The sequence below is a fragment of the Colossoma macropomum genome, unplaced genomic scaffold (assembly GCF_904425465.1).
Source record: "Colossoma macropomum unplaced genomic scaffold, Colossoma_macropomum, whole genome shotgun sequence".
Taxonomy (NCBI): Eukaryota; Metazoa; Chordata; class Actinopteri; order Characiformes; family Serrasalmidae; genus Colossoma; species Colossoma macropomum.
Genome location: NW_023494795.1, coordinates 11,003,860 through 11,031,541, shown reverse-complemented (window position 1 = coordinate 11,031,541; position 27,682 = coordinate 11,003,860). Strand labels below are relative to the sequence as shown.

General features: G+C 39.7%; 1 protein-coding gene across 1 annotated transcript in view; it reads right to left on the bottom strand.

Annotated features, from left to right (window-relative positions):
* kifap3a (kinesin-associated protein 3a) overlaps positions 1-27,682 on the bottom strand; it is a 46,680-nt gene that overhangs the window by 6,056 nt on the left and 12,942 nt on the right. Inside the window, exons 8-19 of the mRNA XM_036581431.1 lie at positions 27,537-27,635; positions 27,255-27,433; positions 24,599-24,761; positions 13,067-13,167; positions 11,476-11,584; positions 10,918-11,030; positions 10,665-10,830; positions 9,210-9,335; positions 9,003-9,101; positions 8,801-8,886; positions 6,610-6,796; positions 5,928-6,021 (exon numbers count right to left, since the gene is read on the bottom strand). Of these exons, the coding sequence (XP_036437324.1) occupies positions 5,928-6,021; positions 6,610-6,796; positions 8,801-8,886; positions 9,003-9,101; positions 9,210-9,335; positions 10,665-10,830; positions 10,918-11,030; positions 11,476-11,584; positions 13,067-13,167; positions 24,599-24,761; positions 27,255-27,433; positions 27,537-27,635 (1,522 nt within the window). The remainder of the gene's footprint in view (positions 1-5,927; positions 6,022-6,609; positions 6,797-8,800; positions 8,887-9,002; positions 9,102-9,209; positions 9,336-10,664; positions 10,831-10,917; positions 11,031-11,475; positions 11,585-13,066; positions 13,168-24,598; positions 24,762-27,254; positions 27,434-27,536; positions 27,636-27,682) is intronic.

Sequence of the window (27,682 nt, the reverse complement as noted above, 5' to 3'; positions counted from 1 at the left end):
TCCAGGGTATATTTTGGTTTGTCCATCTGAATTTACATGACCAAATCGTAAGGCAAATTATTCAGTAACTGCAAGAAATAAATGTAAATTTTTATTTTATTTATGTTTTTGTAAAAGTTCCCCTCATATTAACAGAACGTGTTTTATGATCACACATATTGCTATATGCTTACAACTTACTGCTGAACGCCAAAAATCTTCGACGCTCTTTGTATTATTTTATAAAAATAATTTTTACAGAGCAGATCACTGAAGAGACGCCATCTGTTTATAGTTTATAGCCCAGATTTGTGGAAAAATGGGTCGACTTTCAGTAGACAAAAAAAAATGGTTTAAAATTACATCACCCATCTATTTGACTGGAAAGAAGACAGTTACACTGTGTTTACACTGTGACATATAAAATGTAGAACTAATGTGAAAATGTGCGTAGATGAAGGCAAGTTCCCAACCTAACATGAACTGCAGTTCAAGTGTGCTACATGCTTAAGGTTTGCTATTTATCAATTGAATGCGGAAGCTGAGAACTCACTTTGACAACAAATATAAAATGAAAAGTTTTGGAAATTAGGCCCCAGGGTGTTGCAATGTCTTGCATAGCCATAATGCAAATATGGCCAGTTTATTTCTTTACATCTAATATCTAATATCTAAAATGACCAGTGAACCTAAATGTGTCCCCTGAGATTTTATGTCTAATGTTCCTTCCGTAAAACAGAGGTAACTCTGAAAAAAATATTTTTGGTTTTCTTTAGGTGCTACTTTGCCTTCAAACATCTTTTGCCTGCATGAACCTCCATGGCATTTAAAAAAATACATTTTAGACCAAAACCTTAAAAATCACAAGGCATATTTGTAAAAATTTCATGTAATAGCTTTGTGAGGTAGCTTTGAAAGGCATTAAATGCAGACGTCTGGTTTCTATCACCAGCACTGTGAACAATTCTGACTCAACAAGTTTCTTTAGAATGGTGCACGTGATGAAACACCACTTGAGTTTGTTTACACCTAAATTATTTAATTATGAAGCAATCTTCTTCATCTTAAAAAAAAATTGGGAATTCTCCTTTAACATCTTGACACAACCTGAGGGGGTACATGATGCCCCCTCAGGGGCAGTTTACATGATGCCAGTTGGTGGGGTATGAACTGCCATTACTTGTTAACTACAACAGCCTTGTAGCTCCAGTGCAAAACTAAAGAAATAAGCTTCAGGCACCAAACATGCATTAGCTGATCGGCTACATGCAAGAAAATTCCATTTTCCAGCCGTTCCTGGAGCCACCTCCTCCCTCGAGTCTTTATTCCAGCCATCTTGAGTTGCAAAAGGAAGTGTGATACAGTAAAATTTTACTGTGGAACTGAGTGGAGTGATTGGTGGTGTTCACCATGAATGCTGGAATAACAGCTGAAAACTGTAAAACACACCTTGTCATCCTTCTGGAGTAATTTGCTTTGCAAAAAAATAAAGTTCTGTTTGAAATACGGCCCCTCTTAAACAAAACAGGACAACTGATTCTGGCTTGGTGGTTTCAACAGATCCAGGCAAAGTTGTCTGGAAACCAAGTCTATTCCTGTTCATATTTTAGCCTTTACTGCTATGAGACATGGCCTGAACCAGAGAACGTTCTCATTCTGACATACTTCATAGAGCTTCTACAGATTCATCTGCTGAGACAGTCAGAAGCCTGAGGATGAGCCAAGTGAGCACTCAGCCAAAACAGTACACATTACTCACAACAGAAAAGATGCTGAAGCAAATGCTGAAGAAGGCTGCAGACAGACTTGGGGGTGTACTAGATCGATCACCGTGTAACTTGTGTAATTCCAAGTAAAGTGAAAATTATCTCTTAAATGGGCTAAACGCTTCCAAACCGTCCCTTCAGGCAGATTCACTGAAAGCCAAACACGATCCATTTCATCACAGAGCTGTTTTCTATGTGCACACAGGATGGGGAGCGGAATCCGGAGAGGTCTGGAGGCAGACAAAAGGCTGCAGTGTTTCCAGTCTGGCCCCTGTAGAGGTAGGGCTGAGGTGAGAGCCTGTTAAACACACACATGGGGACCTCTAAACAGGAAGCAGTCTTCGCTTCACCTCCTCGCTCTGTCCGCACTTTGATCTTCAGCCCACGCCGCTCCTCATGCTATCCCCCATCGCCCTTTTACTGTGTCACTAAATCAGTGCACTATCCTCTTCTCCACTCGTTTTTTTATTGTTCCTGACTGAGTGACTGTAAGAGTGCCTCTTCCATGCTGTGGGGGACCAGCTGTTTTGTTGCAATGGGTCACAATAGCAACAGGAGCTCAAAAGAACTGTGTTAGATCTGTTGACAAGGCTGGAAATCAGATACACCACTGTTCAAAAGTTTGGAATTAATGTTTTCAAGTTTTTTTTTTTTTAAGTAATTTTAATACGCAACTTCACAGGTTTCAAATTATTAGTAGAAAGCAGGGATGTAACAATACAATGTATTGTATTGTACTGAACTGTACTGACTGGCAGTGTATCATATTGTATGTAAGCAATAGAACATGAGAGGGAGTGTGTTATCGCGAAATAACATCACAGCGATTTGGTCGCCGTAGATCATCACAGCTGTGATGTTATTCGCGATAACACACGACCTCGAGTGTTCTATCACTTTTATACAACAGTTAAATAAATAAAGTAAGAAATAAATAAACTGGGCTGTGAACGCGGCGTTTAATATGTTTTAATGTTCGCAGCTCCTTCACCAAATTATAGTTCCTTAACAAGCTGCTTGTTGCTACGTCAGAGTAACGAACTCCGCTCACTCGCTGCACAGCCGGCAGTTCGTTCTGCAGCTCCTTACAGTAAATTCCCAAACTGTCATCACCACTGAGCAGCTTTTCAGTCGGCAGCTGTAACAGAAGAACAGCTAAACAACCTGGAATTAGCCAGAAATGATCCGAGTACCATTCGCCAAACGTGTAGTCTGATCTTCAGTCGGACCAAATCAGACTGAGCCATAAAACTGCCGCAACATCAAGTTCAGCTCAGTTTTGTCCATTTTTGCCAGATCAGTATTAATGTTGTTTTGTTCCAGCCAGTCTGTAATCATCAAAGCATCTTACAGCCCGTTTTGTTTGGCGAATGGTATTGGGTTCATTTCTGGCTGATTCCAGGTTGTTTAGCTGTTCTTCTGTCACAGCTGCCGACTGAAAAGCTGCTCAGTGGTGATGACAGTTTGGGAATTTAGTGTCGTCTCATCTTCAGAGTCTGACCAAATCGGCTGTCGGTCAAATCTGATCTTAAAAGTATCCATTTTCTGTTGTGAACAAAGTAAGAAGTAAAAATGTTCAAATGGCTTGAGCGTCTCCTACAGCTGTCAAAGTCATTGCTTAGCAACGTCGTCTCAGCGGAGTGATACAGTGTTTGTGAAAAAAACGTGATGTTAAGGCGAAATAACAGCAGTTAGAACGCTTCTCAACCAATCAGCTTGTGTGGCCGGAACTAACTGTTGTATAATGTGCTGTACCGCTTGGCATGTAAACTAATGGCTAGACTTAACAGAATGGTTTGACAAAAAATTAAATGTACACAATTTTCCGTAGTCATCAGTCAAGACAAATTTCTTTAGTTTAGCACTGAAGCTATGAGGCTAATGATGCTAACACACACGAAGTCAATAGTCATCCAAGTCTCCTCCCAAAACATCTATTAACCCACATGAACCACGTCCAGGTCTTCATTAAGGTCATGTAGACTTGTCAGTGTGCTTCAGGACACAGTATGACTTATTATGAACAGTAACAAAGAACAAAACTTTACTGTGTAGTCGAATGCTGAGGGCAGCGACTTTGGACAACAGGTTAAAGCTGAACTATGTAAGACATTTTTTTGTTAATGTGAAAGAAGGAGTATTACTGAGTCAGGAGAAAAAACATGCTAAAATATGGCGTCTGTGCACTCTTGTTTTCAGGACCGCGTCATAAGTGTTCTATATGTTGTGTGCACCTACACACTTCCACCAGAGAGGTCTCCAAATCCCCAAAACTTACACAGCGTAGCTTTAAAGGAACTTGGGGCTAACATATTAGCTAGAGGCTAGTACATTAGATCAGGACACAGTAAGCACAGCTTTTGTTTCCAATACTGTACTCATATAATGCTGAATGTTCTAATAAACTGAAAATGGAAATACTAATTAATAATATTTCATTAATATTTAATGATAATTAATTATATTAACATAACGCACATTTTCAGCCACTCCTTATTGTTATATCAGAAAACATATGGAATCAAGACACCACTGTATCATATTCAAATCTAATTCTGAATTTTCTGTGTTTTGCAAGCTATAAAAAAAATATATTTTCAGAATGACGAATGGAGTTGTAGTGCAATGAGAATGAAGCTATAATAAATGAATATTCAGAATGTCTTGGATTTAAAAGTCATGATCAAATGTCAAGGCAGGTAACTTGACAAACAAAAAGGCTGAAGTAGATGCAGTACAGATTAGTAAAACATCTAGAATACCTCTTTGTAGCTTTTGTTATTACTGTATAAAAAAAATAACAAAAAATCATTAATGCTCATGCGATTCTACACTCTTGAACAGTTTAGGCCACATAACATTCACCGAGCTGTGCCTGTTGTCCTTAAGTGGGTTCGACCTTTTCAGATTACAGTAACCACAATAAATATGAAATGGATACATCTTATCTTTTATCAGCTTTTCTGTGTGAACGACACCTGATCTTCAACTGCTCACATACTCTTAACATCTGAATGATCCACTAGGGCCTGTTTGTAGGTACCAGTGAAGTGTACAGTGGGCTTCCTGTGTTCTCTTTATCAGCTGCAAATAAGCTACTTAATGTAGCAGATGAAGAACCACATTGTACTATTTGTATGAATAACAGTAAGTGTTATTAAAGCCATTCCCAGCATGTCTGGCTGTGTGCTTCCTGCAGGCTGGGTTTCATTATTGTGTTAACCTGGATCTCTCGCACCACTCCGGCCAAATGAAAACCAAACTCTCAGGCCGGCTAATTCCCCATGCGCTCTCAGTGTACTTTACAGCTATCGCTTACAAAGGGCAGGGAAAAAAATAGCCCTCCTTCCTCTGTATTCACTTGCTCCTGTGTTTTTAACAGGCCCACTCCTCCTTTTTAAAGGCAACCCCCTCCAACTCTCCATCTCTCTCTTTCTCTCTATGCCTGTCTATAATTGAGAGCTTCTACTGTCTCAGACTCAGATAAGAGCTTTTTCTCTAAACCACAGCCAAGACCAACACATAAACAGAGACACATCCCAGGAGCTAATAAAAGCTAATAAAAGCAACCAGCTCCATCACTGGCTTTGCCCCTAATGCGATCGTTTGCTTTGCAGTGTGGGATTGCAGGACTTGGGAAAACAAAAACACTTATTAAACAGAGCTATCGCACAGGGGGCTGTTCCATCAATCAAGTCGTCACGTTTGTGCTCTGCTGAGCTGCCAGGGCAGCAGGAGAGGGAGACTATAGGCCGGTCTGGAGAGTTCAGGGATGGGGAGCCTTGTTTGTTCTCCAAGCTAAAGCTATTGCTGTTGGAGGAGGAGTGGTGGTACATGCAGGGATGCAGGGGGAGAATGTTCTGACACTGCAGCTTTGAGTGTGCTAAAAACAACAGCATAGACTGGTACAGCTGCCTCATAGAGAGTCTATAGGCAGACATGCACATTCACTTGAACCAGCTAAAATGAACTATTCTAACCCACAGGGTCAGGTATTTGCAGTATTTACAGCAGTCGTGTCCAACTCCAGTCCTAGCGGGCCCCAGCCCAGCACAGTTTGGTGATCTCCCATTCAAATACACCTAATTTGGCCCATCAGCGAGTTTAGTATGCGTGGTAAAGAAGGGAAATAACCAAATTGTGATGGAACTGGACACCCTGATTCAGAGCTTGTATATTTACCTGCTGGGGAAACCCTGTGGTCCTATAAAATCTCCGTTCTGGAAGTCTGTGAAGAATTCTGGACTGATGGCACTGTCGGCTGTGATTATCCCATCTGCAGGGAGAATACAGAAGTTACACTTCCAGAACCCATTGCTTCTATTTAAACCACTAGATGAACCAGAAATACAGTACTGTGCAAAACCATTTATCTGAGCTTGTAAAAACACCATATAACATTATAATAAGTGCAAACAAACATTAATACAGTAAAAAGTTTTTGTGTTCAAAATAGTTGGCTAGTCAGAAGAACACAGGTTTGGCTTCAGAGTTCTCATTGATGCCACCAGCTATCACATAGATATGTTCAAATCCATCACCTGCACACCCGATTTAACTTAATAAAGCAGTGATTGAGTCAAACCAGATACTGGATGATATCTACAATTAATACTTGGCTGCCATGTGGAAAGGTTTGGAAGCGGTTAAGCGAACATGTTAACATAAATAAAATCACTACCTGCTGCATTATTTGTATTTATTCTAGTATTAGTGCTTTCGTCTAAGCAAATAAACACTTAATGCCCAATTAAACAGCTTTTTAAATACATTTTTCTCAGGTGCCTACAACTTTTGCACAGTACTGGTCTTGGAGGACGTCTGTCTTGTTGGTTTTGTGGGACTCAGTCATGCTCTATCTGACCTGCACTATAGAAGAGGTCGGGACGCTCCAGGATGTCTCCTCCCTGCAAGAAGGGTTCTCCCTCATCGCTGTACATGAAGGGCTCCGCTTCGTCCATCTGCCGGTTCTCCACCATCTCCAGCCACTGAGAGTTGTGCCAGCGAAACTTCTCGTTCTGGATCTTCCTCCCCCACTCTTCATCATACTCCTGCAAAGAAGTAGAGAATAAGAGAATCAGAACCATTTAAAACACAGTGGGACCCTCTCTGCAGCCTGCATTAGCAGCTCTAGGTGAAGATCTCTTTTAATAAAGACGTAGCTGATGCAGTGGTGTGTATAGCTGGCCAAGTGGCTGTTTTCTTCTCTCTTTGGGGTCAGTGGCTGATAAAGCCTCTTTCTGAGGCTCTGCACATGGCTAAGCTCCACTGAGCTCCACGCACCCAGCACGGCTGATTAATCATCCCAGTCCAAAGCTGAAACCCATGGGCATGATCGGCCACCTGAGGCCCAGGCCTAAAACAGGCCCATTGTCACAGACCTGGCCAAACCTGCAGCCAAGCTGACATTTTTTGTCAATGTACGAATTAATCAAATGCTAAACAGCTTCGCGAGTGCCCCGGCTGGCTTTTCTTGGCCAGTTACGGCAGGGAACAGGTTTAATGGCGTGGCTAATCAATCTTACCACAACAGAGCTTGTGACATTTCCGAGCGGCGTGGATAGCGGTGGACGTGAACCAGGGTTCTGAGTGTTTTATAAACAAATCTTGTAAAACCTTTAAGCATACCCAGAAAGAGTGCTGAAAAATGAATTACGAACGACCTCTCTTCGTTTGGGCTGAAACAGCTTCAGGGACTGCCAGTGTGACATTGAAGAGAATGAGAAGCATATAATACTGTGCAAATGTGAGAGATCACCCTTTAATTTATTTAATTTCCAATTAAAACACTCATTAAGTACAAGTCATTTATTTTTTTAGCATCAGGAAAAAAAGCACAAACTATATTTAACTAAAAAATTTCACAGAAGCCTCCACAACTAAACATATTTTTTCAGTATTTAGTTTGTAGACTTTTTGCAGGAGACTTGCTTTCAGTTTTTCAAAGAAATCTGCAGGGACATTTTTCTACACCTCCACAGATCATCTTAGAAGTTGGTTGCCAGTTCACTGTTCTGAGAACACCAGCAGCTCTTTTTCCTTTTCTCAGTAACAACTTCTTGACAGCTACCCATCCTTTCAGACCCACACAGACTTACCTTCCCACAGTGGAAGGATGGACAGAAACATTTTTTCAGATCTCATACAAGAGCGGAGCTGGATTTTCTCCTCTCTCAAAGATGAAAGTCCTGTTTATCTGATGGTAACAGTTTTGGTGTCTACCAGGTCTTGCGCAGCTGTTAGGAGTCTGATTTTCTTTTTATCATTTTTGAACTCCAGTTTTGGAAACTCCTGTTTTTTGACTTTTCCTTTGACTTTCCCCTTGTTTATATAAGTGGATCATCTTATATCTAAGGTCCTCAGAAATATCTCCTTTAATCATTTTAGATACACGTCAGAAAGAAATTTGCAAGGCAGCTAATGTGTGTTTAACTTGTTGGTTTTAAGACTGGAAGGAGTTAAAGTGGCAGAAGCACAAAAGTAAAAAGCGGTCAAATTAAATACTGGTAAGTCTGACATAGTTAGTGTTGGATGTTGTGTAATTTTCAGTTAAAAAAGGTTTTTTTCTGACTTTGAAATATGAATAACTTGTACCTAACAGTCATTTAGTCACCAGTTTTGCTCAGCAGTGTATAGTAAAAGTTCTGAAAGTTTCAGTTAGCCGACAAAAACCTCTGAAATGAACAAGACTAAGGGTGAGCGTGTGTGGTATTTAGCAGACCTGTGTTCTGTCCTCTATACCTATCTGAGTCTAACCAGACACCTCCAGTCCCTTTGATGTGGCTCCCAGCTTTAATAGCTCTGCCTGATCAGTTGTATAGAACACTTCCCCTGGCCTCCAAAAGAAACCTAGGATAATGGAGACCTAATTACATTAATCTGAGGCCTGGGAAAGATCACTCTGAGCTGAAAGATCCCCAGCAAATCAAGAAGCACAGCACGCTGCATTTACCACCACAGTCATCCACTCAAGTGTATTTTCAAATGGTCTACTCTTCACTATACCCCTACCATAACCGCTATAGTTTCTCAGACTCTAATAAATAAACACCTACCGCAATGATGTCCAATGTATTGTCACAGACTTTGCGGATTTCAGTGTTCTTGTCATGCATCAGGTCAATAAGGTAAGCTGGAGCTTCTGTGGAATGGTGTTAAGGTGAAGGACAAAAAGGGATTGATGGAATTAAGAGCATAGGTTAATTTCAGCTGGTTCCACCATAGAGTGTACAGAGTGTACACAAGGGTGAAGGATACGGGTCTCCTTTATTATGACTTCTCGGGTGGCCTGGTGAAACACCATCTGGTAGAAAACGTACACGATCTGACACACAAACTCATCGTCCTCCTGTTGCGCTGTAGAAAAAGAGAGATCCAAAGATCACGTCTGCTCTCAGCATTTTGCATTAAAGAACAGTAGAATTTTCCAAAAAAACAAACTTCGGTCATTTGACTACATCTTACCATTGAGGAGCTCTATGAGAGCAGGAATGATGCCTGACTTGGCTAACATGGCAGCGCAAGAGTCGTCCATGGAGACGGTGCCAATCATGATCACCACCTCCAGCACAAGGTCATCTTCTGCACAGCCTGGAGGTCAAAGATAAGGACCACAGGGTTAACAGTCAAATGAGCTTTTGTAAAATAATGATAAAAGTTATCTAAAACGAAGTGTGCAAAGACATCTTGCATGGCTTAGGTATTCCACATTTTTCTAAACATCAGTTTAAAATTCATTCCAGCTTAGACTGCAGATACAGTCAATATTTAAAACTGACTGTAATCATCCTGTTCATTTTTCATTTCTAGTCTATTCGGAGCTTTTTTAACAGCAATTATACTTGTCAACAGGGAATTATACTGTCTACTGGGAAAATAAACTGATATATATGGTCAGGACAAAAAGTGCCTTTTGAAGCTATGCTGAATATAGGGGCATTCAGACAAAATGTTTTTAATGTGCCGCGTGACGTGTCGTGTTTAAAAAGAAACACGGGGGAGTTTTTGGACGAGACGGCAATTTGAGACAAAGCCAGACCGAGACAAATGTTAAACAATTTAAAACTGACGTATACCAATCATTCTACCAAACCGGTTCAAAGTCAGACCTGAAAACACATTTAGTTCTTTTACTGACTTGGACTTTAAACTAAAAATCTTTTGCATTGAGTGACCCTGTACCTTAATTATGTTTATTTTATTAATATTAATAATTGGACATTCTATTTCATCACTACCAAAACAATCATAACACTACTGCAACTTTATCAAATGTTTTAGTAGTGACAATTTTAGCAAAACTGCATAGCCATTGAGTGACTCAGAACCATCTTTAAATGGTTGTACATACATAAAATCATGATATTTTTCATTAAAACACAAAATTGTTTTCGCAGAAAATGTGTGTTAATGTCAATTAACAACTCAATGTTACAAAATGATTCTCAGACTTTGGGACACATTTACTTCAAAACAATGGGATCTAACTGCTCACCATGTGGCCATGAGGGACAGGGATGCAGCCTCACTTTCTTCATAAACAACAATGACAAGAAGTGGACTCGAAAGACTTTGAAAAAGCATAATCTGAACACCTTTTCAGCCTCATCTATGCCTTTTTCCATACTGTATTACTAATTACTTTAGCCCACAATGCTGCCACCATGACACATGCAGAGAATAAGTGCTACTAACTATAACAATATCTCTTTTTTGTATGGTAGGTTAGTTTACTTATAAAACTAAGAATTAAAAAATTCCCCCAAAAATATACAGATTAACTTCCAAAGATTCGGCAAACCTAGGTATGATGCTAATGCTGCATCATATCTTAGTGCTGAATCGTATTGATGCTGATATCACCAAGAATCACTGCACCCTTGCTTCACATCAATGCTGTGAGATAAATAATTGTCTCACCAGGTTTGAGATGGTCTTTCAGAAAGGGCACTAGGTTGTATTCTTTGAGGACAAGCTCCCAGTCCAGATCAGGAATGGTGAGGTTAGCCAGTGTGCCCAGGCACTCAATGACAAACTCCTCCTCCTCATTCTGTCCAATCTGAGCTGCTAGGTCTCCAACATAGTCCTGCAAAAAAACAGCGTAGCACTGTTATAATCAACAACCGACAAAGTGGATCAGCCGAAATGTTGCCCTTAAATGCGTCACACTCACAATGAATAGGTTCTTGGAGGGCCCATCATGCTGTGACACGTTCCGGATCACTTTCATCATCAGAGGATCCTTCAGCTTCAGTGCTCTTTTCATCAGCATCTTCAACCCATTACCTGCAGTGAGAAGATATCAGCTAGATAGAGTCCAGCAATACTGCTGTACCCGATACACAACTACCAGCACAAAAATATGCCACTACGATGCAATGTCATTGATGTGCTGAGAATGATTGACAAATAAATAATATGTGCTCAGCGGTGGTTCTACGGTAGTTGCTTTTTATTGATGGATGGGGTAAAGGGGGCTTATAAATTATGTAGCAACAGATAGGCTGCAGACATTGTAAACCTAACATGAGGGGAAACAAGTATTCAGCGACTTGCGTTTTTGGTATTTAATATCTTTCCAGTGCATAAATCAACATCATATTTACACACATAATGTGTTTGTGCATGTAATTATATGCAGAAAAACTAAATAGGAAAAAGGTAACTATACTGAAGCATATGTCAAGAGGCATGGGCAACACCTTTTGGGAACTATCAATTATATCCTGACCTTCACAAATTAGCTGGGCGTTTCTCTTATTGGCAGCCAGGTTGATGCAGAAGGAGATGAGCTCCGGGTCCATCCTCTCCTCACCGCAATCAAACAGCATCTTCATCACCTGCCAATCAACAAAGCAGCCTCATAGCCAACAGTTTACACTCCAGCTATATAAAAAATGCAAGCACCTCTCCAAGAGTTGCCCAAACAAAGCAATTCAATAAGTGCACATCCAGAGAGCAATCCTAATCATCCAAAGCCCACTTTTCTCCTCTAAAGCCCCCTAAATGGTGCAAACAGACATGGGACATTCTTTCCAGACTTCTGCGCCCAATTTGTCCTTTCCCTCCCAGACATGCATGGGTTTGTGATTTTCCCCAAACGGTTCCTGATTTTAGAAGCGTATCCCCCGTGTCACTCTCTATTAGCTCAGATCCGATCTCCATGACCAGATCTGAACAGAAGGCCACGGGTGCGCAACCTGAATTTTGTGTGTGTGCGTCTATGTGTGTGTGACATTAACATTAAGCAGGATGGCAGACAGGACTGGGCGAGGCTGGTCGAGTTTGAGAGGAGGCAGCGGTGTGCAATCACGCGGCTCTGGAGGATCACGTAGCAGCAGCCCTGGAGCCGTAATCACACGGCGGCTAGACTTACTGGCACCTGCCCTGCTCACGTTTACCCGCCGCCCCAATGCGTCTTTGTACGTCCCCAAGGCAAGCGCGTGTACTCTGACTACATATCCCATACTCCCACTTCCTGGTCTATGTGCTTGACAACCTATTTTGCATCTTAACTACACTGAGTTGAACTGAAACTTTATTGACAATACACCAAGTTCTTTCCAAAAATGAATAATCTAAAAAAAAACAACAAAAAAAAAAAAAATATATATTTTGATGCAATGATGCAAAACACTGAAAGCTATTTGAGTGAGAATGTTCAGCCTGCAAAACGTGAGTGAGTGAGTCAGTCTAATTTCTAACACATGACTGGTGTCCAAAGCTTCTTTCTGCACTGGGGCTATGAGGCTAAAGTGGCTAACAAATAACTGAAGCTTATGAATACCAATTAGCACAGTGCAAACTGCAAACCACCGTGTCAGGTTTTTAAGAAATCTCAGAGACTTTCTTAAGTGGTTTCTGACATTGTATCAATTAAAGTCCATCACATAAAGATTACTCAAAAGCACTATGCTGTCTGATGCAAGCCTGTGAATTAAGCATGCAGTTCGCATTATGCTAATTGGTGTCCATTAGGTTCCTTTAATTGTCAACTAGATTAGCCTTAGAGCTCCTATGCAAAACTAAAGAAGCAAACTTCAGACACCAACCATGTTGTAGCTGATTGATTACATTTATTATAAAAGTAAAATTAATTTCACTGAACTACCACTTTAACTCAACTATTTTTGTTCTTTCCAAGCCAAACTCATGCTCTGTTCCTTTTCTCTTACTACAGTGAGAGAGTAGGAGAAAGAGAGCGAGAGGAAGCTGTCATTGCCATGGTCATATGAGAGCAGTTGTAGCGTAGCGCTGCCTCTCATGCAGAACCCCAGGGCTGGAGGAACAGAGGCTGGCCTTAATGCAGGCTGAGCTCCTACCTGAGGAATGCAGTCAGTGTAGGCAAACATGGACTTGAAACGGTCATCCATGCTGATGTGGTACAGGATGCGCATGGCCAGATGCCTCTGCGTTTCATCTCCTGAAACACAGACACATACACAAACACTGAATGGGGAAAAAAATGAATACACTTACGTCCAGTCAAATGTCTCCTACGTGACTCGATCTATGGGTGGGCAATATGGTTGTCCTTACAGTAACAATATTACATCACAATACACTTTTCTGTACGATATTGTGAATTTCGTCAGTACTTAAGGAATATTGAACAACTACATGAATCATTATAAAGAGAAAAAGAAGGCCTGTGTATGAAACACTGAATGAAAAGCGTAGTACACATAGTACATAGTTTTTCATATTATTTTTTAAATGTGGCAATACTGGTGCTTTATTCTCTGTTCTAACCTATCGAAATTCAGAGAAAAACAATGTGTCTTGCAAAAAGTGATAATAAATAAATGCCTACATAAATACATAAATAAAATAAATTTTCTGACCAGAGAAAACCCAGTAACACTTTTAACATTAAAGTGCCTGAAATTTGTAGTATGTCAACACTGTCAAAGATTCAAAACATTCTGTTTGACCCCAGTCCATGCAGGCCGTATATGGAAAATTCTCTGAAAAACAAACAGCTCAATCTGAATGTATGATTTTCTGTAATGACACAAAAACCAACTCATTTACACATATCTGCCTATTCAGTCTACAGCAGGTGTAGCTCCGCCCATTCATGCTGAAGTTATGCATAATGTTTCCGCTTTTTGAGAGATTTAACACAGCAAAGAGATATACTACAAAACTTAAACTGAAGAGCCCAAGTAACGTAGCATTCTGTAAGCATGACTCATTTTCGTCTTTTCAGGTCAATTGTGCTTAAAATGAGCTCAGAAGTCTACACACTGCAGAACACAGGGCGAGAGAGACACATACAGGTCAGAAGCAAAGAAGGGAGAGAGGAAAATCAAAATAGAGAAAAACAAGAGAGTCGAAAGAAAGAAAGAAGAAAGAGAGAGCATTTTATTGCACTTAGTGCTTAAAAGAAGCAACAGGCAGATCTGAATATCTCTGGGGGCCTCGTGTGCACATTCACCCAAAGGGCCAGGGTCACAAAACAAACCTCCAGCTTAATCAGAGAGAGAGAGTGAGCAAGAGAGAGAAATAGGGGAGAGGGAGTGAAAGTGAGAGTAAGAGAAGGGACCGGTCGGAGCCGGCCGCAGACCCTTCGGGCTAGGTTATCTCAGCCTATTGAAGCCAGATGTGCTCCCCGAGACCCCAGAAAGAGAAGGACTCCTCCATTTAATTGGCAAAAAAGGAGGAAGCATAAATTTTACTGCCATTAATAACTTCAAGCCACGCTGCTCTACCCTGTAAGCACACAGATCGGCCCCGCACATGTGTTTCTCATTAGCGAAGTGCACACGCACACACACGTATATAAATGCTTTGCTCGGCAGGTAGAGAGAACACAACGGTGGATCCTTTACAAGCACTGAGGAGATCGGCCCCTATTAAAATTGTTCAAAACCCTACTGGAGCTCTGGAAAGGAGGAGAAAAAAAGTGCTGTTAGAAACTAATTATGCTGTTCGGGTGCAGTTAGTGGGCAAGCAAAGAGCTATGCTTCAATTACATCCATGCAAACCACCCAGTCTCCATCAAACTAACTCCTCCAGGGGTCAGCTCTGCTGCAGCCTTCAGCCCAGTCCTGGCCTTTACTGAGGGGATTACAGAATGGTCATCCTCCCCACAAATAAACAACAAATAGCTTTTTAGGTAAACAAAGCTTCAAAATAGGATGGAGTTAAGAACGACGGATGCTGTGATGCTGACAGAGATGACTAGAAATTAAAAAACACCATAAAAACAAACATAAATAACAAAAGTTGAGTAGCAGCTTTTACTTAGTTACTCAGATGTCTAAAGTTTTGTTCCACACAGGATTTACATTCCACAGTTGTATTTTTTGTCCAATATGTTACCTTTAGAATTAAACAGTCCCTGTAGAGGATTTATTAACTTTTTTCACTTATAAAAATTAATGCAATTCGACCAGAGGTGCCCAAACTTTTGCACACAACTCTATATTAATTTAAGGGTAATTACACAACTACATGGCTGATTACATTATGGATTACATTTTACATTGAAGATACATGTTGTACTGATCAGTTTGGACTGATTAGTGTGCATTAGTGTGCATAAGTCAACGTGAAGCAGAAATTATAGCGTATTTTCCTTCCATACTGTGACATCTCTAAGCTAGTTGAGTATTTTTTGCTCGATGAAATGTGGGGTTGGTGGGAGGTGGAGGTGAAACACGAGTATATTGGTTCATATTATTTTTCCCCACCTGCTGTTGCACAGCAGTGTAATGAAAACTCAGAAGATCTTTTCAAGGCGGCAAAGTCATTACATTTTGATGGAGAATTACAGGAAAACAAGAACATGTGTATTATATGTATATTATTATGATGCAATATATGATGCGTAAGAAATAATTTTCTATTTTTTTAGCAAAACAAGGCTGAGCACACAATAACTAAGTCATAACAAAATATTGTGTCTTCTACTTACCAATACAAATGCCTCCACCTCAGTCCATTTTTATGTAGATGCCACTATTTTACATGGTTCTGCTGACTCTGTACATGCAGTACTTCAAAAATTACAGTGTTTCCTCTTTCCATGCCTTGCAAACTGCTCTCTACAAGCATAAATTAGTTTTAAATGTAGAGAAAGCTATATTCAAGTTATCCAAAACTTTCAACATTGGTTTTATATCTCACTGCATGAAAGTCACATGGCTGGACGATACACTTACTTTTAAATGTCATATAAGTAAGTCTGCTAGTAAATTAAGGCAAAAGCTCTGGGACTAGGAAAAGGAATGTTGAGGCAAATTTATTATCTATTCTCAATTCTGGTGATGTGATTTACAGGCATATGTTTGCTAATAGCATCAAACCCTTAGATTCAATCCATCACTCAGCTCGGAGATTCACTGATGGCATCCTTACAATACTCATCATCACTGACTGGATCATGAAACACACTGCCTTCTGTACACCCCTGGCATCAGCAACTGGTATTTCTTTGGCAGTAACAACTTTATGTAGGTGTTTCCTATAACTATCTAGCATTTTCTGAAAGTTTTGTCCACTCCTGCATACAGAATTCTTTCTTGCACGTATAGCCTGTTTCAAAATTGTACTTAGATGTACTTACAGAATTTTTTTAGGACCTCACAGTCTGCTCTGTGGTTAAATTTGCTGGGGTTGGTAGTGGTTTTAAATTTAGATGATCTTCTGGACAGTGGAATGATTGATTTCCAGTGTTTTGGAAATCTTTTTGAGCACCTTCACAGACTCATGGGCATCTACAACTTTCTTTCTGATGACCTCAGAGAGCTCTTTTGATCTAGGTTTAGATCAAACTCCAATAACAAGGTGCAAACCAGTGCAGATATCTGAGCTTTAAATAAGACAGGTTGCTTCAAGATATTTTTTGACAGTATTCTAAGCATTAGCACCTGATCGAGTGCACCGGATTTCAGTTGGACACCTCTGAAGTAGTGATATATGTTGGGGTGTACTTACCTTTTCCACATGAGAAACTGCATTTCTGTTTATTTTAGTTATATATAGGATGGCAATGCTAATTTAGAGCATCACTTGTTAAATTACATCATCTTCATCTGTCAACACTGGCCAAACAGGTCTGTATATCTGTCTATTTAAATATGCTGAAAAAGACTAAACTTTTTATATTTATATTTATATTCCTTCTTCACATGACTTCACACATGCTCAGCTACACTGCAGATGCACTCAGAGTCTAAATATGGGTCGACTGATACCGACTGAAGGTTTAGAAAGTTTAGAATTTGCAACATTAACAGAATTGCTCTGCTTGTTTCAATGAACTACAGGTGAGAAATAATTTACTGTGCTATGTTTTTGTTATCACCAGCCATAACTGCAACCTCTCAAGGGTTATGCACCTTACATAACTAGGCTGCACTGCTAAAAGTACGGAACACTGATCAGTGGTAATGAAATGAGTGAGGAAAAACATGAGCGATAAAACTCATCTACACTGTGCTTCCCAAGGTGCTGCTGTGATAAAATGTGCAGCACACCAAAAATATGCTCCAGTTGTCTGGAGTGCTGATCTAGGACAAAGGGCTCACAGCTCTGAGATAAGCAGTGTTGATGAGAGGAGACTGAGCCTCACTTTCATCTTTATCAGTGGGGTCGCGACCCTCAGTGGGGGCTGCAGGGATGTGGAGGCAAGGCTGTGGTCTTCTCACTCTGCTAGACAGGCTTGGGGGAGATAAGAGATGAGAGGGGCAGATTCATCAGGGGAAAGCCAGGCACAAGCATACAATAATACACACGCGTACATGTGGTATTTTTTGCTATTAGGATACCCACATTTAATAATGAGTAGTTTTGAAGTAGAGCTCACAGAAGAGGTGATTGGTTTGGTTGATTTATTTTTGGATATTTAACCTGGCTTAGTTTTACCAGAGGAGGTCCAGTAATGTCATTTATAAGGAATGTGACTGGCCGATTCATATGCAACAAATATCTGTGGAATTTGCCCAAATTACCTCAGACAGCCCGGATCAAAACGTCACAGCACAGGCGTTCATGTTCAAGTTACTTGTCAGATAGAACAGCGTTAGGCAAATAAAGTGGGCTCCTTCAACTTCAAGCAGCCCAACAAGACCAAAAATGCATGGCCTTGCAAGAGGTACTTTCAGGATATCTAATAATTTTACTTTCAATTAAGCTAAGAACATACAGTAGTCCTGTTTTAAACTTGAGGATAAAGAGACTGTGCCAAGTCAAGCTCCACTTTAGCAGTTCGCCTTGTCTTCCAGCTGTCAAAAAACCAAGAGGTGCCGCTATTACTAGGTTTATAGCGGCACCAAGGGAGTTAGTAACAGAGTTCAAATTATAGAAGGATTAAGAATTATAGGAATTACCTCACTCCAGAATGATTACTTAGCAGACTGTGGACATTTCTTGTTTGCACTGGGGTAAAATCACAGACCTCATCAGTAAGAACTTTAATTACAGCACCTCCCCAGCAAAAACTAATCCAGCTTGAGTAGGGCTTGTGTGTTTTAGGCTTGGGTAATTTTACATGACTCCAGTTATGACTGCAGCTGAACTACACAACAAGTTGGATTCACAAAACTTACAAATCTGTCAGCTTTTTGTTTGAAATACTTCCACATAGAGCTCCGCTTAGATGTTTCCATTTAGCTTGATATGTCTAACATCCATATCTATTAACCGCTCTTGCTCAGTGAAAAACTAAATGAATACTAAGATGAACTTGGATATCCACCTATTTGAATGACCAAAAATAATAACATCCACTTAACATAATTAACCATAATTTTAATTACAGCGCCCCTTAAAATTCATCAGATTTGGCTGGATTACAAATGACACATTTTATTTCAAAAGACTGACCCTCAAAATTGATTGATTTAAAATGTTAAGGGTTTTTTAAAAAGCTGCGACGATAATTACTAACTGAAAAATGCTGTTTGCAGAAGTATTCAACCCCTGGGCTGCAGACGCTCCTAGTTTACACAAAAGAAAGGCATTGCCCTGAAGAAGATACAACTGGCTTACAGTCGGCTATCTAAAGACCCCCTTAATTCAAGTACCACTGGTCAGAATGTGAACCTGAAGGAAATCTGAAAATTAAGACCAAAGAGCATTTCAAGGACATAAGAGATAAAGTTATAGATATGCACAAGAAAAAGGAGAAGGTTACAAAATAATATCCAAGTGTTTGAACAGCCCAGTGAGCACTGCTGGATCAACTGTGAGGAAATGGAAGCTATATCCTTCAGAACTCAGCATCAGAGCAAGACGAGTCGTGAAAGAAGCCTAAGAGAGGCCTACAATCACTTTGCAGGAGCTACAGTTCAGTGGCAAAGATTGGAATGAAGGTACATCAGTTAACAATATCATAGCCTCTGGATATAACTGGCCTGTATGAGAGGATGGCTAGAAAGAAGCCATTACTGAAGAAAAAACGAAGCACAGCTCCCAGAAAGAATCAGAGTAATCCAGCTACAATCCTGGATAAGATTTTGTGGTCAATTAACACAAAAAAGAAACCTTTTAGCTAAAACAATTTAAATGCTATGTGTGGCACAAACCTAACACTGTCCATTTCTCAACAAACACCGTCCTAGCAGTGAGGTACAGGGGTGGCAGCATCATGTGGGGATTCTTTTCCTCAGCAGGGACCGGGCATCTTGTTAAAAGTGAAGGACTGATGTAAGGTGCCAAATACAGGGAGGCAACCTGGTTCCGTCAAAAAAAATTAAAGTTTGAAAGGAACTTCATCTTTCAGCAGGACAATGATCCCTTGCATATCATTCCACTACGTTCAAATCGAAGCCCAGATCTCATTGCAATCGAGGATCCGTGTCATTATTTAAAAACTGCTGTCCACAAGCATCATCCAACCAATCTGAACAGCATAGAGCAAATCTGTTAGTAAAAACAAGCGGAAATCTTTCCCAAAAAGCATGCAAAGGTGGTAGAAACTTATCCTAACAGACTTAAAGCTGTTACTGCAGTAAAAGGCGGTTCTACCAAGTACAGGTCTAAAGGTGTTAAAATACTTATTTTTTTATTTTTTTGAAGATCTGCAGATAAAAGGTCATTTTGGCCTTAAAAATAGACTTCAAAAGTATATTAGTTGTCAATGAAAGTACAGTCTGGAACTATCTGTATAAATGTCATTTGGAATCCAGACAAATCTGATGAATACTGGTTGAATACTTTTGCAAGGTATTGTATGTACATTACTGCAATTCAAAATATATCCAGTGGGAGTCAACAATGTTCTGACAGAACAGATATGTTTCCATTTTAATCAATGTTTTGAGTTCATACCGGCTGCTCTAAATGCGTGACCCTGTGTTCTGACGTGTTTTAAGCATCAAGGCTTTTCACTTGAATGCATGATTGAAGCGTAAACTCCTCACACATCCAGTCAAATCCCACACTCCTACTTTCTTTAGTGCTTCTTAATGCAATACGATGTTAGGATTTTGTTGTCCTGCGACTCCTGCGCTGTGCTAATGGTGTAGCTACTCTTCTCTGACAGCAGTTGCTTGCAAGCGTTTCACTTGCTCTTCGATTGCATGGCACCAATACGTCACGTCTACGAAGACGGTGGTTTACAAACATTTTAGTCCCCTACCTCCTCAGATATTAAACCTCCTGCTGTGTATCCCTGCTCGCTCCTCACAGACACACAAACACAAAGTGCTGAAAGACAAATGCTTTTTTTTTTAAATCAGAATTGCATTTTGAAAGCGTGCAATTTTCAAATTGCAAGAGCTGCAGGTTTAATCACAGCCTACATTATCAACAAACTTAACCTAACCACACAGAGCTTGAGAACCACCTGTAGATTAAGTTGGACCAAAGAGAAAAAACAACCACCCACTATGCTCTGTGTTCAAGCCTACAGCATGAGAAAGTATATATTTTGGTCTTCTTGGCCAAAAAAGGCCTGGAACTCAATATGCAGTAGAAAATCACATTACAAATCACAATGTTCGTCATAAAAATTACAATTAGATATTCTGCCCAAATCGTTTGCTCACACATAAGTGCATATTGCCATGATGCATATCTAAGACATTTAGTCATGCAAAATCAGTCCATCTTAATATATCAAACATGTTTATGATACAATGACAACACACCAAAAGTACTAAATAATAAGTAATTAAAACAATGTTATAGATGCTTCTGCATTACTGTGTGGTTAACTCTGGAGTGCTGGCACAGGGAAAAGGAAGGGGATTTAACTTATTTTATAATTACAATTGCAGCAGTATAGGCAGTGCTCAATATTATATAATTAATATAATGAAGGCACGTGTGAGAGAGCGTCTGGCTGTAAAATGAACAGCGAACAACAAAATGTTCACAAGCATGTGCTACAGATTACATACATCACATTAACATCATCTGAAGACTATTTAACAGCACTAGAGCACAAAGCTCTACAGACACACAGTCAAAATCAAAACTGCTAAGTGTGCACTGGAAAAATTATGCTGTGTTTATGTTTACGTTGAAAAAAAAAGCTAAAATAGGAGGACGGCAATGTCACACGCATTTGTTATATCACACTCACTCATTACTTATGCACACACAAAATGTGTAAAAGGAGATTCATAAATAGATACAGCCATCACTGTATCAACAAGTGTGTTGTTGTAAAGTATATTAACATCAGGTGCAGATAAGATACTCTAAATACAACGCAGTGCGAAAATCTGCCATTGTCTTTTGATGGAACTCAAGTTCCGCTCCTCTGTGCAAAATGTAAATAAAAACAAAATGCAGTGACATGCAAATCATTTACACCCTACATTTATTCAAAAATAGTACAAAAACAACAAATCAAATGTTGAAACTGAAACTTGTTTTTTGAAAAATGTATGTCCAATTTGAATTTCATGCTAGCAACACATTTCAAAAAAGCTGGGCAACAAAAGGCTCGTAAAGTTGTGTAATCCTTAAAAAATAAATAAATTAATTAATTAATTAACCAATGAGGGTAATTGGCAACAGGTCAGTAACATCACTGCATAGAAAAAGAGCATCCCCGAGAGGCTGAGTCTTTCAGAAGTAAAATAACAAAGAACTTGGGGATTTCAGCATCTTCGGTACATAATTTCATTAAAAATTTCTGAGAATCCAGAGAAAGCTCTGTATGCAAGAGACGAAGCTGAAAACCAGTACTGGCTGACTGTGACCTACGGGCCCTCAGGTGGCACTGCATTAAAAACAGACATGATTCTGTGTTGGAAATCAATGCATGGGCTCAGGAACACTTCTGAAAACCACTGTCTGCTCTGTGAGGGTCCATGGGGGTCCTGACCACTGAAGAACAGGGTAAAAGGGGGCTAACAAAGTATGCAGAGAAACAGATGGACTACAGTCTGTAACTGTAGAACTACAAAGTGCACCTATATAGTAAGTGGAGCTGATAAAATGGACAATGAGCGTAGAAACAAGGAGGTGGTCATAATGTTATGCCTGACTGATCGGTGTGTGTGCATATATATATATATATATATATATATATATATATATATATATATATATATATATATATATATATATATATATAGATAGATAGATAGATAGATAGATATATAGATAGATAGATAGATAGATATATACATAGATAGATAGATATCTGCACACAAAATGGTCAGATGGATGAACGGACCATTAGCCATTAGAATCTGATCCAGGAAGTTCACAGAGAGTGTGTGTGTGTGTGTGTGTGTGTGTGTGTGTGTCCACATATCTCCACACTGGACGTCCCTCGTGCTGGAAAAACAACATTTACTTTAAGAGTGAGTGTGTTATTTTAACAAGTATATTATATTAATTATGCGGGACACATGACACCCCCCCAGACCCTTCAAAAGACACTCAGGGGTGCCAAAGACAACTGCATCTGGGTGTACAGAGCAGGCACCAATCACACGCCGTATTTCATCTCAGGAAGCGGTTAGTGTAAGAGCCGGACACAGCCGGACCCTGTCCAGCCAGTGAGCAGAATTCAGTCAACGTCTGCAGACTGCGCTCACTGCTGTGTCTGATGTATGCTGATGTGGGGCATGTAGTTTTGCTAGCTACTGCATTATTCAAATCTCTACTATAAATTGCCTTTAAAAGTGCAGTAATTTTTTTTATTTACATTAAAAAAGCATTAAGAGGTCAAACTAAATTACACAAAAGCCTTGCACTGTTTCACTGCACTTGCTGCTGTTTCTGAAGCAGTTCAGGCTCTCCTCTACCAAAAAGATATGGAACTAGAATGACCAAACAGCCAGACACTGATGGAAATAATAACTAAGGCTGCACCATATATAAAATTTATATAAAAATAATATATAAAAAAGTGTTACAGACAGTGGCCACCGCAATGCTGATATTACAGAAGGCTGCAAAATGCAAATGAGCTATCTGTTGTCATAAATCAAGGCATTCACGTACATCCAACAACAGTAAGTTATTCTGGTCAAAATAATGCTGGCCAGTATGAACCACCTCACATTACTAATTAAGCATATATACTGGGGGATGAATGCTCAGAATCGGCAGATTCTTGCTCTAAATACCAATGTATTGTTTTGATTCTGTCTGATCCGTGTTGCAATTTTCTTTGTTAGTGCTAATTAGCTAGTTGCCTTTTACTTTGATGTTATTTAAACAGGCATCTGATTTTTTTCAATTACAAATTTCGAATGAAAGTTTATTATGATATTATGTTATTTAAATTGAAACTCTGGCTAACAGAAAAAACTGTAAATGTGCTAGAGTGTACCATGTGTTTATTTAGCCCACACAGTTTAAGCTTCAGGTAAAAAAAAAGGAGAAGAAATCAGAATCTACCATAAAAATGAACGATCATTAAATTTCGACTTTTACAGATCAGTAATAAGTGGTAATAATATGGCTAATATTATGCTAGCAAAATATATTTTCTAGTCGTTACCAAATTATAAATAACTAATTGTAGCAGTAAGAAGTTGGTAATAATATAATAATGGTAACACATGGTACAAACCTAAAAATTACATGCAAATTTTCTGGTAAAAATAATGGTAAATAATTCTAATTACCCATAAATAAAATGCCAATTTTCAAACTGATACAAAATAATTAATAATTATTAAAGAAGAAGCAAGTAATAGCACACAATTCCTCAGTCACTGTAGCCTTCTTTTTTTAATGATATTACATAGTGTCCAGCATATTATCTGTATGAAGTACAGACTCAGTTTCAGACTGTAATTACAGTGAACCTAACTGGTATAGGACCTGCGAAACTTGCTTCTTTCCATCTTGTTTCTCAATTACTGTATCTCTCAACAAATTCTGACTAGATTATTGCATTATAATTTCTCATGGTTGTTCTATTACTTTTACACATAGGCCCACCTACACACAAATGTTGTTACCCAAGTATAGATGAGTTCAATATACAGAGACTACACAGAATCAGGGCTGGGAGATGCGACAACACATGCTCCTTTTGTATTACCTGTTATCAAATTACTGCTAATCTATTATAAAGCATAGATCTGGAAAAAGACATTAGTTCAGTGATGTGAAACTTTATCATATATCTTTATACAACATGTTTATCTTTCTTTATCTTAACATATTATTTATTAACAACGGAAAATTAGCATGCAATTTTTAGGTTTGCACACCCTTTTACCACAATATAGCCATATCACTACACATTTAGTACTGATCTGGATAAGAGCTATACAAAGGAAATATAGTAACAATACTAATATTTCGTTCCAAATGCCATTTAGAGGTTTCCGTTCTTCTTCAAATTAAGACAGTCACATATTCAAGAGCAATTCTTTCTCACACCCAAATCCCAACACGCACGCACACACAGCTATGTGGCTTACCTAACAGGGTGGTGAGTTTGGGCAGCAGGCCCACCTGCACCATCTTGCTGCGGAGGCCTGTGTCGAAGGAGAGGTTGAGGAGGAGACGGAGAGTGACATTCAGCAGATCTTCATGTTCACAGGGCACCAACTTAGCCAGCTTCTCCACTGTGTCAGTTTCAGCCTGGCACACAAGCACACACATAAACACACATTAAATGCAAGGACATTGCATAAAAACAGTGTAACACCAGAAAGTACGACAGAGAAATGACAGGGTGAAGAAAAAGACGGATCAACCACGAAGGAAAAAAATGATAAAAGATAGAAAACACTGGCATAAGGCTTTCAAAAGTGAACCAGACCTTCACTACTTGCTCCTGCACTCCTTCAGTCTGTCTCAGCAGAAACACACCACCCCTTTTCACAGGCCCATGAATGTGCAGTGAGGTCTGCAGCACTGTTTTAGTGATGTGGCTTCGGCCCGGCTTGTTAACACATCTGTGGACCACTACAGCTGTGCTCCCACTCAGCCGCAGCCACAAAGACTGGAGAAACCTGAGCCCCATTACAGCCACTGAGCAGTGGCTCTAACCTGTTTTTAACCAGGTCTTCAACGCTAATGACTGCTACTGCAACCATTTATTAGGAATCCCACCACAGTCCACACCAAAACCATCAGAAAAATCTGTCAAAACAATCAGGGCCTAACAGTTACATACAAACCTCTGTCATCATCACAATAACCAGTTAGACTACACCAAGAACTCTGTGTGGTCTCTTCAGCAAGTCATTAGATCAAAGGGGCTTTCTGACTGTGCTCAGCCTTCCCTGAGCACAAACAGCGAGATGTACAGTAGAGAGCAGTGTTTAGTCAAGGATCAGTGGTACAGTGAAAAATCTGATTTACACAATTGTCCCTTTACTCCAAACATAGTTGATGAGCCAAGACATGTTTGGTCTCCGAAGCTCGCTTCTTTAGTTTTGCACAAAGCTAAGGCAGCTAATGCAGTTAACGTCACATTAACCAAGCTTCCAGCGGTTTGAGAGTTATTACCATTTTGAAATGTTTACTAGTTTTTTTGGCTTAAGTCTGAGTTTAGTTTCAGTTGGTGACTGCATTTAATGTGTGTTTACGTGTGTGCTTGTGTGCCAGGCTGAAACTGACACAGCGGAGAAGCTGGCTAAGTTGGTGCCCTGTGAACATGAAGATCTGCTGAATGTCACTCTCCATCTCCTCCTCAACCTCTCCTATTTTGTCAGAAACAGAATTTACAGTAATTCCAAACTGGACTAGGCTGTCCTACAAGCACTGACAACATGAAAATGACAAGACTATGCAATTTTGATTTAGACTGTGTTTATGATATGCTTTTTTTTCTTACAGTTTTTCTCACATTTTATTTTTTTAACTGAGAACGCTGATTGTTCGCATCCATTGATGCTTTCATTGTAGCATCAAGACTATACCACTGCACACTTGCGCAGGAATAAGTTGAGCTGTAAAGTAACATTAAATGACGGTTGTGCTGCCCGCTCGGGTTTACATACCACACAGGAAAATGTCCTTTTAGAATGTGACTCATTTTTATCGATTTTGATTTTCTGGATTGTGCACAACGCTGCACTGCAGTCTCCAATATTTGTATTTCCCTCTTTCAATCATGCAATGTACTCGGGAAATGCAAACATCAAGCCAACTAATCAATAACTTGATGTGTTGCCAACAATTTTTAAAACCAATATCAACGATTTAAACACAAAAAAGTACATTTTTATTTTTATATACACTGATTTATTTAAAACTCCAGCAGCACTGCTGTGTCTGATCCACTCAGACCAGCGCAACACACACTAACACACCACCACCACATCAGTGTTCCTGCAGTGCTGGGAATGATCCACCACCCAAATAGTACCTGCTCTGTGAGGGTCCATGGGGGTCCTGACCACTGAAGAACAGGGTAAAAGGGGGCTAACAAAGTATGCAGAGAAACAGATGGACTACAGTCTGTAACTGTAGAACTACAAAGTGCACCTATTTAGTAAGTGGAGCTGATAAAATGGACAATGAGTGTAGAAACAAGGAGGTGGTCATAATGTTATGCCTGATCGGTGTATACTCTACAAAAACAAAAAAATATGCATGTAATTCTTTAAAAAGCTTACGATGATGCAGAAGTTTTTCAGCTATGCATGTGCATGTTTTGTTATTGGCTGTTTACCTGAATGGTTAAGTTACTAAGTCTCCACACAAGACAGCATAGTCCTTGTAACACTACATTGCCACCAATCTAATTATGTGATTTTGGTGCCAAGTGTGTGGGGTAATTTAATCCGTTCTGTCTTCGCAGCCCTGAGATATGTTTATCGTAGAAAATCATACCGTGGTAAAGGTAACACTTCAATTTAGTGTGCAGCGCTAATAGCACTCATTTCCAAGTCCGCTATTGGTTACCTACATTAGACTCATAGCTCCAGTGAACAGCTCAACATCAGACACCAAACATACCCTGGCTGACTGACTACATTTGGGATAAGGATAATTGTGTAAACTGAACTATTCCTTTAATGTAACTGGAAAAATAAAACAAAAACCAGGTAATTAAAGTAAAGAAACACAAATACAGACTGATCAGGTACGTCGGCTTTAGGGATGCAATTGTATCTTCCTCACCATATCGTTCTTGTTTTCCAGAAAGATGCTGAGTTTCTTGAGGAAGGACACCACCAACACCAGGAGCTCCTCGTTGTCCCGGTCCAGGGTCTTCACCAGGAGGTGCACTATGTTCTTGTTCCTCATCTTCAGCTCAGTGCGTGTGTCCTCAGACAGGTTTAGCAGCAGATACAGAGCCACTGTTTGAAGCAGAAAAATATAAGCCTCTTACCAGACTCTATCTACTGCAGGAAAAACCACCAACACCACAGAGGTGCACATACCAATGCCCAAGTGCATTACCTCTAAGCAGCTGCTCCTGTTTGGTCAGCAGGCCCTGGTACTTCTTCAAAGCTTTCTCGTACTCTTTCTTCAGGTTCTGGTTCTCTGGGTCATCTTCCCGTTCAATAAGTTAAGGATTTGTAACTTAACTATTACCACAAACTTAG